The 14,417-nt window shown below is 41.8% G+C and overlaps 1 protein-coding gene across 2 annotated transcripts in view; it reads left to right on the top strand.

The window, feature by feature from the left end:
* The window catches only part of GLIS1 (GLIS family zinc finger 1), a 182,930-nt gene that overhangs the window by 165,610 nt on the left and 2,903 nt on the right, over positions 1-14,417 (top strand). For both annotated transcript variants that reach the window (XM_008633047.2, XM_017733479.1), the window contains 2 exons: positions 7,509-7,693; positions 13,056-13,223. In XM_008633047.2, the coding sequence (XP_008631269.2) occupies positions 7,509-7,693; positions 13,056-13,223 (353 nt within the window). The remainder of the gene's footprint in view (positions 1-7,508; positions 7,694-13,055; positions 13,224-14,417) is intronic.

Below are 14,417 nucleotides of genomic sequence, written 5' to 3'. Positions count from 1 at the left end.
GGGAGGTTAAAGGACATGGTCAGAGTAACTCAGAAAGCATTTAAGATCGATTCAGCCAGAGCTCTTCTGTATTACGTTAATGATTTTAGCCATTACTGGGTTTATCTGCAGTTAAATTTACACTTAACATCTGTAAAGCTTTTTTCCCTTTATTTTTTCTACATTCTGGGTTTTTTTAAAGCAAAGCTGCTTAAAACTATTTGATGTAAACCATATACACCAAACACAGTAGTTTATCATGGTGTAACAAATAATGAAGCTATTCTAACATCTCCCACTTTTGGGTAGTGTGTTCTACCTGGCAAACAGAAGACATCAGTACCTGTCCAGAACCCACCTGCACCTGGAAGCATCTTGCTGCCTGTTTGCCAAAGAATAATGACCTTAAATGACTGAAATAAGATGGATCAGTCAAGCATGCAGCACATGCCAGCTAATCTGGAGTAGACAGTCTCTGTGTTTGATTACACATCTTTGTAATTGACTTCCTGGCAATCACTTGAACCTAAGGCACTGCTCTTTATTTAAATATGTTTTGATATTTCTTTGACCATATTAATAAGAATTTTCTTTCACTCCAAAGTACCTTTTCCTGCTAGATTGTTAGCAAGAATAATTTTTCAAATCTCTCTCATGTGTAGCAGCTTCCACTGTAGTGATTCATCAGCTCCATTTCAGAGGTTACTGAACAAACCCTTATAAATACAGATATCCCTTGGAGTGGCACAGTTCCCATAATGATCCCTGTGAGGAACTGGTCTGCAGAAATTGCACGTCTCGGGTCAGAACAATTGCAGAGATATTCATTTGACATAGAAAAGTGTGTTTGTGTGTTTTGAGAGCTCGTGTAGATGATGAAATGCATGACAAACACCGAGTTACGTTCTGTGCCCCAATCAGACTTGCACGTGTGTTTGTTAGAGCAGATAAGGGAGCATTTCAGTATTTCAGGAAGTCCCTCTGGGCCCAAGAGAAGGCCCATACAGAAAACCCCTGAGTGTACCAGGAGAGGACTCTTTGGGCTCCTCTGTGATTCTGAATATGAAATTGCTTTCGTATCACTGTCATTGGTATCACTAAAAATATTCTAAAGCAGTTAAATGTCCTGAGACTGTTCACTCACATCAAAGTTCCTGTGGATAGCATTCTCCATAATATTATTAAGCCCCTCTTACTCCGTAGAGCTGAGTAGCTCCTACACTTGTGGACTTGGCTCAGAGTGTGAGTGAGGGAAGGTGCAGAACTGGATCCAGCTAATCCAAGGCAGCATTCTGAGTGAAAATTAGTATTTTGTATTTGTGTAAAAGCCAGAAAAAGGCTGCCATTGCCTCGGCTCTACTTCAGGATGTCACACACAGGTGTGTCACAGGCTGCAGCAGCAGCAGAGCAGGGATAGAGCCCAAGTCTCCCCTTGCTGGCCATGAGTCTGGCCAGAGGAGGGAAAACCAGAGACACAGTGTCATACCTTGGAGTCACAGCCCTGTGTCACAGCCCTGGGACTTGTGCTCATTGTTCATAGGAAAAGGTAAGAAATGCAGTGATGCCCAGCAAGGTGATCTGTGTTGAAGCATTTATTATATATCAGGGAGAGGGGGAGAAGAGGAGAAAGGAAGAAGGAGGGAGAGAAGGAAAAGATTCCTTGCATTCCAGAAACGTAGCCAGAGGCACCTGGCAGTGATTAGTGCAAAGGTTCACCAAACTTCAGATAGAGTCTGTCTTAGAAAAAGTCCAAAAGAGTGAACGGTGTAACTGTTTCCTGAGCATGTGCTGACAGAAATTCCCGTAGGGCAAGACCCAGAACAGAAACACGTGGCCAGAGATTGGGCTCTATCCAGGGACCTGATTAGCAGAGCTTTACACATCATTTTTAATATTATGGGAAGAGATGAAAATCCGTGTTAACTTTTTTTTCCATTAAAAAAAATAATCTCCTGGTCCTGGAACTGAATTGGACTTTCTCACAATATCAGTGACTATAATGCTTGGGGGAGGGATTTTATGAATGAACTGGTTGGTGTGCTGGGTTTTATGGGAGAACCTCATCTCATGGAAACTCTCAGTTCCTGTAAGTGGCTGCAGTGCTGCACTTCAAGATAAAATGTGGAGCTGCTTTGCTTTGTGCTTCTTACTCTGTTGCTTTATTAGCTATTTTTCTTCATGTTAATCCGAGTTATAATTCTCAAAAGTCAGGCTTGTTCAATCTGGCAATACTGCTGTGGATGGAACGGTTATAGAATGGTCTTATAACCCAAAATATACAAAAAATTATTTGACATAAAGGACAGATGTTTTTCAGTCTGGATTTGGTCCCGTTTCCACTGAACTCAATGGGATATGGGTTGAGGTTCTTTGTCTAGCTGAGGAATCTGCCAATCAAGCCATCACACCATTAAAGAAAAAAACAAACCCAGACAGTTTTCATATTGGAAACATCCCTGTCTTACATATTTCCATTTGCAGTTATACTTCATTCCTATTTATAATTCAAAAGTCTTAGTTTGAATTTATTTTCATTATTTTTCAATTTTCAGTTCCACTAAGTATACTATGTGTAGTGTTTGACAGTCAAGGTCTAGTCAAGCTCTTTTATCTTGAAAGAAGCTTTATAATTTCTTACTCTGTTAATTTGTCCTGGAGCTGATATTAAACAAAGACTAAAGCAGAGGGCAAATCTATTTCTTCCTCAGACTAAGCACTGTGGGTGAATATAGAAAACACCCATCCAGACATTGTGATGGAAATCTCAGAACAATCCATGTCCATCTGTATTTATTTTTTGGTTCTTTATGTTGCACTGATACTGGAACAGGACATTTGGTGTGCATTGTGAGGATACAGAGATCATTAAACACCCCTGCCTGCCTGGGGAGGCCGAGAGTGCAGACAGGATCAATAATTCCAAAGCAGTCATGGTACTTGTAGCCTTTAGGTGTGTTTTCTGTAGGTCACTGATAGCTCAGGTAGTCCCCTCACACAGGCCTTACTTAAAATTTAATATAAACTAACACCTTTCAAAATACATGGTTAAAGCATGATCACAAAAAAGTTCAAATAAAAAGTTTTACTGGGATTTCTGTTCGAGATTCCTAAAGATGTGCACTTAAAAAGTGAGAGAAAGATCAGTCTTTTCTATGTTTCAACTTCTAATTTTCCTTTTTAAAAAGTCCTTCTGTTAGGACCAAGATTTCTGAGCATTCATATTCATGTGAGTGACAAATGATTTCCAGCAGAGCTGAGGAACTGGTTTGTTGGCCATGACTGACACTTGGTTTCATGATTCTTTGTGGGTAGAATCCCACTTGACTGCAGGAGTTGCTGTGGGAAGGGCTGTGGAGCTGGGTATTTTCAGGCAGTGTTGGTGCAGGAATGTGTTCAGTGCCATAGACAAGGTGGTTACGCAGTTAGGCTCAGTAATTCCCAAAGTTTCTTTTTGGTTGTGTGTATGAATCACGTTAGATTTTTCTGAGTAGTCCTTTTCCTTGATTGCCTGCTGATGCCCCCTCAGAGGAAGTGTTGGCCCTGCAATCCCACCTGAAATCAGACAGGAATTCCATCTCCAGCACCATCCTACAGTGGTGCTTCAGGGGAAACTGGAAAAGGCCCCCAGTGCATGGTCAGTCACCCTGAGCTGTGTGGTGAGTGAAGAGAGCAGAATTCCTCTCTGCCTCCCTGGGCAATCACTTCACATCCTGAAGCACAAGATGTGATTACCCCTCGCTTAGCGTGGAGATGTTGGTTTTGGCCATTAAATTATTCAGTCCCTTTGTAAAAAAATAGGTATTTTGTTTGATTCTATGGCTCCTGTGGCTGTGAATGGTACAGGCCAGGGCATGCTGTGTGAGCAAAATGTTCCTTTTGTTTCCAGCCAAGCTCCTTCTCTCCGGGGTGCGTGTCCTGTTGCTCCCGTGTCTTGGACAGGGTGGAGAGGAGGCTGGCTCCCCCATCACACCCTTGTATGGCCCTGAACAGAAATATTACATAGAGCCAGGAGCCCTCAAATGTAATGAATTAAGGAAGGATAAGGATTTTTTTTTTCATGCCTGTGAGAGTATTTATATCTTTATATATAGCTATATATAGGCACAGATATATATTAAAAGGCCCCAAAGGACCTGCAAATTTACTGAATTATGCAAGTTACAATTAAGGTAAAATATATGGTATATATTTATTATTACTATCCAAACCAAAGCAAACTGTGGTTGTAGTACAGTATTAACAGGAAATGTGCAGGCTATTAGTTATTGAAACACACATGCCTGAGCTACTGCCTGGGAATTTTAGTGTATCCAGCTGAGTTCCTGCTGTAAGTTGTTCAGTGTTTCACCTTCCACACAGAAGGCATCACCTTTTAGGCTCTAATGCATTATCTGTTTAATTTGTATCAGGAATGATTCCCCCTCTCTTTTAACAACCTGAGTATCACAGCAACCTAATCAGCAGGCAGATTTCAGAAGAGAACTAAAAACACAGCTCTGGGGACTGGACAGTTTCGCTGACGAAAATCTCCCCTTGAGCGTGCCAGAGCACATTCACACATGCACACACACACAGAGGGTAATATTTTAGGGACCAGCTTGAGCTGTGAGGATTGTGATGAATATTTTAAGGACACAGATCCCCATGTTGGCCACTTGTGCTAACATAGCCAGATCTTTCTGCTGAGCAAAGTTCTTTCCTAGCTGAAAACTGTGTCTTAACTTACAGGAAACACATTAAATTCCCCGTTTGGGGGAGATGGAGCAGAACGTAGCGGATTTTTACGGTGAAGTGCTCAACTTTGTGAAACTCTCTTGATGCAGAGGAGGCAGCAATGCTCAAGTGTTCCCCGGAGCTGTCAGGGTTTCAGCTCAGGCTCCTGCTCCTAGGATACTGCTGCCCACAGCCAGCAATGTTTGCTGAGCTCCAGCACCGGGGCAGCCGTGCCCAGCGGGAGCAGCGAGCTGGCAGCTCCACACACTGCTCAGCATTCCCAGCTGGAGCAGGGCCTGCACCCCTCTGGCCTTGCAGGGGACCTCACCGCCCTTAACCACTCATCTCAAAGGTTTCGAAGCACGAACCCTCTCACAACTGTTGAGCTCACACACAGGAAAAACAGGAATGCAAGAGTGTGAGTGGGGACAAGCACTGCTTTAAAAATAACAATAAAAACTTAAAATTCTTCTCCCATGGTTAAGATTTAAGTAGCCTCTGGGAGTAGTTAAACTGGGTAGGGAAGCTGGGGTTTTCAGTATTCCCTCAGCTGGATACCTAAGTGTACCATTTTTGTTTGACAAGCAACATGGTTGCATAGAATTTAGAAACACGATGGCCCATCCTGACAAAGCACTCGGAGCAGCCCGGCAGGTCTCTATGGGGTGCTGCGTTTCCCAGCAGTAGCCAGGACAAGACATTCCAAGAGCAGGCAGAGGAAACCCAACACAGGCAATTGCATAGGACTCGCTCCCCAGAAGCATTTCCCTCCCCTATTCAGAGTGGTTTCTGGCTCATCCCGGCATTGGGAGTTTTTAGTACGTCTTTTGTTTCTCTTTTAAATATGTGTGTGGTCATTACCCATATAAATGTCACTATCATGAGCTCTTTAGTTATTATCTTTCCAACGAAAACAACTGCAATCTTTTTAATCTCTTCAGATGGAAGCATTTCCAGGCTTCTAAGAGCGTTGCTGGCGCGTGGAGGACGATGTCTCTGTCCCTGTGTGCCGGAGGAGGGGCCGGTGGCTGGGCTGCAGTCCCTGCTCGTGGCCGGGCTGTGCCGCAGCCTCGGCAGAGCCGGAGCGAGGGCTCCCGTGTGCTGTGGCAGCCCTGGCTGGGAGCCGCCGCTCGGCACAGGCGGGCCCGCAGAGCGCCCGCAGGGAACGCGGCTCACGACGGCTTCCTGAGCCCGACCGCGGCCCCACTGAGCCCTCTGAGGAAAAGCTGCGGCCTCAGGGGAGCTGGGCCTGGCGTTTGGCTGCTGCTGAGCAAATAAACTCGGTGTTTTCTCCTGCATCTGCTCCTCAGCAGCGCGGGCTCCAGAGAGCGTTTTGTCGCTGACCTGAAGGGACCACAGGTCGCCCCAGCACCCCCCGGTCCCTTTTTGGCACCCCTGCAGCCCCAGGCCTTTTCCAAACCAGAACAAATAAGATATTTTTCTCTTTACATGTTGGCTCTTAGAATTCGACTTTAGTCCTCTTTATTTTACATATTACTGGTCAGCACTTCCTGGGGGTGGGTATCTTTCTCAGAAAAAAAATTGTTTTCTGGTTCTTGTGTATTTGAGTCAAAAATATCCTTGCCTTCACCCATCCAGCAATACTAGTTTAATTTTTCAGTTTAGTTTGGGGATATTCAGTCTCTGTGGTTTGTATTATAGGTCGTTTCCTTCTTTTGGGACATAGAATTATTTCAGATTAGGCTAGGCTTAGATCAGTTGATTTAAACCCCTTTTAATATTTAGAGCATCACTGTGACAGCTTTCGGCAGTGTTTCTCTGCCTCCCCTGTTAAATTTGGCTAAGCTGTTGTCACCATTAATTCACAGTTCCCTGTGTTTACTTCTTGCACACTCCCATGTAGTGCTTAGCCCTCAGTCGAGCACAGCCTCACTCCCAAGGTCAATCCAACTGCTCCAAGACGTAGTTGTGCGAAATGATGGTTTATGGTGTTTGAACAGCTTGTGCAGGGGTAGAGGAGACACAAGTGAGAGACTGAAGTTTTTATTTAGTTAATTCTTTGTCTGCCTCCAGTGGTTTGTACTTGGTATTTTTTTCCAGCTTGGTGACATCTATTACAACCTGCAGAGGTTGTTTATTTCTCTGCCTCAGGGCCTGTAGCTGGGAAGTTTCCGCAGGGTGGCTGTCAGACAGTGAGGTGGATTTTGCATCATCTGAAGGTTCTGGTGCTGCTCAAAGAGATGCTTCTTAGGTTTAGCAAAAGTTCCAGAGGCAGTAGAGTGTATTGAGAACTCCCAATGCTGCCTGTGCTATTTGACAGGGCACCACTGGGCTGTGGAGCACAGGGCCCCTTGTCACAGCTGTACGAGAAGCACTCTTTGCTCATCTTCAGAGTGAAACTAAGGCTTTTCTTTGTCTTGGCTGCAGCTTGACCCTGTTACAGCTTTACCCTGTTACAGCTACGAAGGCACTTAAACAATTTCCTTGCATTTACTCATTCTGACTACATTTTCCACTTCTGTTTCTGGACATGCATCTCAGCTCACAAAATTCTAAATTAAACTGAGCTGTGTTTAGGTTGTTCACTGAGGAGTGTTGTCATTCTGATCCTGTCATTATGGCGCGTACAGGAAGTCAGTATAAAGGAAAAGAATTCCTTGTCTAACTCTCTTTCCTCCTAGCAAATATCTGAAGGTAGCACTGCATTGTTGTCCTTTTATTTTTTCCAATATAATTTGTACCTGCAAAACAGACTTCTCTATAATTTGGCCATTATAGAAATAGTTCATTCAAATATTTCATTTTCCCATGTTATGATGTGATATGTGAAGTTTTTCTGTTTTTTCTTTTTCTAGGCTTGCTCCCAACATAATCTCTCCACTTGTCAGCCCCCTGAAAGCTTTAGTTTCACCCTCCCTCTTGCAGAAACATGGCTCTCCATCATCCCACAGCCAGTCACCCAACGGGCAGCAGTTTTCTGGGATACCAAATACACCATACACCCCATTTCCCAACCAGTCTGTACAGCAGGGATCTCAAGGTAACTCTTCCCTCTTCCTGTTTTTTGCAACTTTTCTAATTCCTAGCTGGAGAGAAAGAGTTAATTTTCGTTTTTCATATTTGGCTAATACTAATTTCAGTGGGAACTCCAGTTTTTAAACTGGATTGGTGTACATACAGATGAAAATTTTCAGACAGGTCCATGCTGTGATACGTTGTCATAATGGGGAAAGCTGTCCCAACAGCAGATCTATTGCATTTATGCAGGTTCTTCAGTAGAAGGCTGCTGGCCATGCACCTCTCCTGGCTGGTCATCCAGCCTGGAGAGTGACCCTGTAAGAGCCATCCAGTCCCAAAATACATGGGCTGAGGCACACCTTGGCAGTGTCCTGCTCAGTCCACTCATAGAAATGCAAAAGACATGAAATTAGACAAAGAAAAAACCCCACTTTTCTATTTATTATTTGGCATTTTGGCTTGTGTTACATTATATAATAATATGTAAATGCACTCTGTACAACTGTAGAGTGCCTGTGGGATTTGAGGACAGGAATGGGAGCAGTAAGCAGCTGTCCCACAGCTTAATTTAAAACATTTTTTGTTCTAAATTGCTCAGCCTTTTTAATTGGGAGCTTGAATACCTATTCTGGAGTTCTGCTGTGGGAACTAATTAATGTTCCTGAAATTTCTGAGGCACAAATTAGCAAGAGATGTTATTATCACAGATTCTTCCAGTAACAGGAGCTTGCATATTTCAGAAATCTGTTATGCAATCCAGATGGTGAGCTGCTAAAGTGTGGTAAATATTCCCAATAAAGAAGTGTGCAGGACATCTGTCTGCTTGCAAGAGCCTGAGCACAAACCCATGAGCAGCTCTCAGCTGGAATGGGGTTGGGTATCCCAGCAGTTCCCTCTGTCCCCCATTCTCTGAGCAGTGCTTTTGCTCTTTGGTTGGACAGGCTTAGTCTGAAAAGTTAAAGCATATTATATTTAATGATTTGTGCTGAAGGAAAAACTAACTCAACCTGATGCTCAACAGATTATTCAATTTAAAAAGATTAACTCTGTAAGGGAAAAGTGGCAGATTTATGATAGCATATAATGATATATGATTATGTTGCTATAATGAGCTAAATAACTACAAGCCACAAGAGGAAAGTTTAGCAGCTCATTACTATGGCAGAAACAAATGCATAGACAGAACAAGTTTTGAACCACTTAAATAAATTGACTTTATTCCTTAAGAAAACCACATTTCCCTTTGAATGAATTGTTGCTTTCTAAGTGTTATGTCATGTGGTTTTGAAAAAGCAATAATTTTCCACTTTGGCCAAATGTTGAAGTATTATTATAAATTCATTATGGAAATGGTCATTCCAAAATCAGTTTTGATTAGCAGCCTTTGAAACCAATTATCTGTAACCTGTACTTAGCTGTACTGGCTCTACATTTTTTTTTGCCTCGCAGTTCATTAATAGCACATTTTTCTAATGGAATCTGTAATAATTTGGGAGTTTTGAGTTTTTGCCAAAAAAAGGTACACCACATAAGGCTAGTGTAGGACCAGGCATCTGTACAGAAGCACATAAACATTGTGGAATTTTTAGGAGATGGCAGCTTTGTCAGGCTGGTAGCAGAAATATTGATAATGAAAGAACAAGCTGACATTATTTATATGTTTAAACCTAGCTGTAGTAAGATCACATGGAAATTATTACATGCTGAAAGAATTTGGCAGGCAATGGAATCCTGTAGTTATTTATACCTGACATGATTTCTTGTCAGAAATTTTATGGAATTTGAAAAGCTGAGATTTATTTGCAAATACATGTAAATGACATGACATAACAAGATGGCATTTATTAGGCATATTCCAATTATTTGCTCATTACATCATTCATTTTAAAGCTGCTTGAAGTTTTCTAGGCTGTGCCTTAGAGAAGCAGAGGCAGCCAGTGCACTGTGTGAAGTGGCTAAGTGCAGCTTTTCTGCCACAAATTATTTCAAAGCAAAATTTAACTAAATGTTATGTTTGGAACTCAGTTTATTCCTTTATGAACTGTTATATTTCTACATCTACTGTACATAAAACATTTAACAGTGATCATTTAAACTGACAGGGCATTTAGTAAATTCTTCATGTGAAAATAACCCCAGAAAATTTTTGATTTAAATCAAAACTGAAGGAAAACCTGATATCCATGTGGCAAAAAAAATATTGGTGAAACACTTATTGCCAAGTTGGTACTACAGATTTGCACTCTAGAAGGAGAAGGGATGTCTGCACTGGACCAGCCTCCTTGCTTACTTCGTATTTTAACCCCCGAAGGGACTCTTTTTTAAGAACTTGTAAAAAATGTTCCCTGTTTAGTTTACTCTGATCAACCATATGTGGTTGTTAATTGAACACTTGGTTATGGGATTTTAATAATATTTTAATTCCTCATATTTTCTCTGTGAAGCATTTCAAGAAATCTAAAGGAACCACAACTAAATGGTTGATTCAAAAAGGGTCAGAAATCCCATTTTTAGTGTCCTGATTTGTTCTGCCTGACCTGTGTTCCTGCTGTACCCTTTCCCTTCCTCACTCCATGTTTCTTCTTTAGTTTTCTACCTGCATTTATCCCACCTGCAGGCATATTACAACAGGGAAGGTGCATTTCTCTGTATTTTCTTTGGGAAGCACTTGGCAGAAATGAGGTCCCAGTGAACTCAGTGGTGCAGTATCACCAGGATTTTCCTACATCCATCTCTTCACTGGGTGGTTCCAGGAACACTTTTTCCTCTGCCTTCTCAGATTATCACACAGTGGTGCTGAGGGATAGATACTGCAATCCAAAAAGAGGATTTCATTGCTTATGGCAGTTCTTTTCCAGACTCTGATTCTGAGGCAGTTCTCTGCTTCAGGTATTTCCAGACAGTGTAACTTAAAATACTTCAAAATAACCTTTCCCCACAGGTCTTGGGAAAACCCTGGATCCAACTACTCTCAATCCAGTTCTGTCATGCTTGGCTGCGCTCTGCTTTTCTAAGCCACTGTGCCAGCCCTGTAGATCATGAAAATACTTAATTGATGTTACAAAGGCAAGCCTGGGAGAACAAGGGAAGGACAGCAGTTACAGGGACAGAGAAAATACCCGTCATGCCTTCCCTAGGAGTGATGTCTATAGCAGGCATTCTGGAAAAAGTTCATTTTTTTTTCTCTAGCAATGCATCTGAGTGCTCTCTGCAACCAGTTGTGCCTCCTTTGAAGCCAAGTGTCTCTTTTTTTCACTGCTCATCTCAAAAGGATGTATTTTTAGAAGGCTTACAGCAAGGAGTTTGTGTTTTGTAAACAGAAAGTCAGGATAATTATCAGAGCCGATCAGTAAAGCACTGTACCTAAAACCACATCAAAAGAGGGCTGTGCTACCTCTCATAAGAGCTCCTTGGTTCTTTGAGCCAGACTCTCCAGGCAGTAAATAGAGATGGCTGTCTGTTTATTCCAAGGAAGGACATGCATCATTTAATGCTCAGATTTCCAAATTTTTGGGCCACCTTCTCCACAGTAGCAAATATGAGCAGCCATAGTACAGTACAGAGTGTGTAGTGTCTTTATCTAAGAGTCATCCATTAGGACTTCACTAATCATAGACTTCAACAATTTAGGTATTTTGTAGTGCATCATACGGTCTCAAGAAATTAATCATCTAATCCTTGCAGATTCTGCCAAAGCACATATTAAACTGGGAAACTTCAAAGCAAATCTTTCACCACTCAGTGAGTTTATTGCATTTCTACTCAGCAATTGCCTCACTTGGCCTTACTTACTGCCACTTTAGGAAATATGAAGTGACCAGACCCCAAGTTTTGCCTGGTATTGCTTGGTCAGACTTCAGTAGTGGAGGGAAAACGTAGAGAAGTATGGGAGATCTTACTGAACAGGAGAGGGCTTGTACATGGCATAAATTGTAAGGGACACATTCCACCCCATACAGCCCCAGGTACTCTGGGGACAGGCACAGGGATTTAATTTCTGAACAAACAGACTGAAGAGCTGCACAAGCAGCCCAGCAGGGCAAGTCTCTGCTATGAGTGGGGCCGAGCTGTCAGCTGGAAACGGGGAAATGCGGCTGTGACTGGGATACACTGAACTGCTGCAGGAGTTCCTGAGGAAATGTTTCAGTCTGAGTAGGACTGAGGGAAGAAAGACAACAGCTCCATATTTTTTCTGGCAGTTAGAGGAAAATCCTGAAGCACTTTCTGCAAGAGTTTAAGCCTAATTTGGTTGACTTCAGCTGCCTTTAAGGGAAGGAGCATTATTCCAGGGAAGGTAGGAAAAGGGGTAGCTGATAGAAATGTGCAGTTAGTGTGCAATGCACCTGCAATCAGGAAGAGGTTATTGAGGCAGGAGGAAGAAAGAGAATTATATCAGGCCATGGTTGGTTTAAATATTGATATACTTTGAGGTCATCCTTATGGGAACAAATTACAATTTCTTTTAGGATGTTGGCACAACTTGTAAAATTACTTCCTCAGCAATTCATATGTCCTTTACTCTTAAATACCTTCTTTTGTTGTCTACAACTCATTCACAACCTTTGATGGCAAAACCCAAACGGATACCAAACTGGGTACTGATAATACAATACTTGGGAAAAAAAAGTAGGATCTAAGAAATGTTCAGTATGTGGGGGACAGAAGTCAAAAATGCCCCAAAAGCAGAATGACTGAGGCAAGCAGAGACCATACAGATCTATGTCAGCACTTTCCAGAAGCAGAAGAGCCTCTGGCTGAGCTCAGTCTTCACCTGACATCCATCTGGAGTCAGTCCTGCACTTCCAGGTCAACTTTACCTGCACACCAACTTTACCTGGCCCCCTGTGTCCAGTGAAAGGGGGTTCATTTGAATCAAGAGCAGTCTGGGAAAGAAGTTTGAGGAACCTACGAAGGTATTTTGGATAAACAGCGCTGTCTCCAGCAGTGCACAGCACACACCGGATGGGAAAAGACTCAACTGAAAACAAAGCAGTGCTATTAATTTAAATACTGCATTCTTGTATTTAACAGTGATTCATTACAGAGACATTCCCTTAGGAGCTGAGCATACTGGACCTGATCCAGTGGACAGCTTTCTACTTAGCTTGGAACCAAGGGTGCTGTTGACTGTGTTCAGCTGATCTATTGCTTGAAACAAAGCCCATCCTTGAGATTTTAGCTTGATGGGGATCACAGTCCACAGCACCTTGTGGGACCGAGTCTGATGCAGCTCTTCTGTTACTGCACTTGATAGAACAGCATGATCATTTTTCCAAAGTTAAAACGGAGGAACTAAACCCCTCCAACAGTAATGAAATGCTGTGGCAGAAGTGGAGGTAATACCATTGCAGGAGGGTTAAATTGTGTGCAATATCTGCTTTCAGGTTACCAAGGCAGCTTTCACTCCATACAAAACTGTTTCCACTATGGAGATTGCTACAGAACAATGGACCAGTCTGTCAGCAGTGATGTGCTCACAGGGGAATCCCATTGCTTCAATCCTCTGAGGCAGAATGGCTATCACATACTCAATGCACCTTTAGCTTCAACAGGTAATTTATTCCACCTATAAAGAATTATCCATATGATATTTGTAGCAGGAGGGGGAAAGAACACATTTAATACTCAGTGTTATGACAAAAATGTGTTTGTATAAAAAATAGCCCTGAAATTCATTTTCATCTATAAAAACCCCAGAAAGAAAGCAATTTTTTTTATTTAATCCTGCTGTATTTGACTGATAGACCAAGTCTTTTCCATTCTGCTGGATGTCATAGGCAACACCTGCCTTCAAGAGAGCTGACAAAACAGTTCCCACATTTTTTGTATGGTCTGTTCATTGCACATCTCAGGTGTGCTCGGCAGGCTTTTAAAATCTGGTCAAAGTTATAATGGCAACATTACTATAGTACTGCAATATTTTAGTATTCATTTTTTTTCTACCTTTAAAATTAAGAATTGACAGAATTGCTGAAATCAAACAAAACGTAAGTATTGTCAGAGCCATGAAACACAACCATTTGCTGCAATCTTTACTTACATATGTCCGAGAAAGTTCTCTTCATGTCTGCACTCAGGAGGGCACCTCGGTAAGAACGATACTGAAAACATATGTTTAAGTGCTTTTTGAATTGGGGCGTGAGTCAGACCACAAAATTAGAGTTGACTTTCCTGTTTGTTTTCTATTAAAGGAGACTCTGTTCAGAGTGAGTGTGCACGCATTTGTCTGCTGTTCCATTCTGGGAAGTGCATGCATCAGTAACCAACACAAGGGAAACGTTTAAGATGAAGTTTCAGCTTCAACTTTGAATTCTTTAGTGTTACTCATAAGTTTGATGTTACTAAAACATAGGTTTTTTTCATGTTAACATCAAATTTCAAGTTTAGATTGACAGCCTGCAATATTTAAAGAACAGACTAAATAAACTTTCCAAAAGAAATTGCAGTAAAAGAATAATACTGTGGCAAGACACCAACTTCAACAACAGTTGATTTTTCTGTCTAGGCCTAAACTATCATGAAATGTTTCTGTTTAGTATTTTTGTTTTTAGAGTGGTTATTGAGCCATGCAAATACTTAAAAGGCTGAAACATAAACATATATGAAATATATAAATCTCATCTCATCTCATCTTTTAGTGGGTAAAATAGAACCATTCAGGTTTGCAAAATTCATCAAGGCTGTGCATTAATTTTTTTCAGGCTTTTATAGCACCATTAATATTAAATGAGATCTCATCTCACAGG

This window comes from Corvus brachyrhynchos, unplaced genomic scaffold, assembly GCF_000691975.1.
Source record: "Corvus brachyrhynchos isolate BGI_N302 unplaced genomic scaffold, ASM69197v1 scaffold34, whole genome shotgun sequence".
In the NCBI taxonomy this organism is placed as follows: Eukaryota; Metazoa; Chordata; class Aves; order Passeriformes; family Corvidae; genus Corvus; species Corvus brachyrhynchos.
The sequence above is the reverse complement of the archived record's forward strand: the minus strand, read 5'-3'. Positions and strand labels throughout refer to the sequence as shown.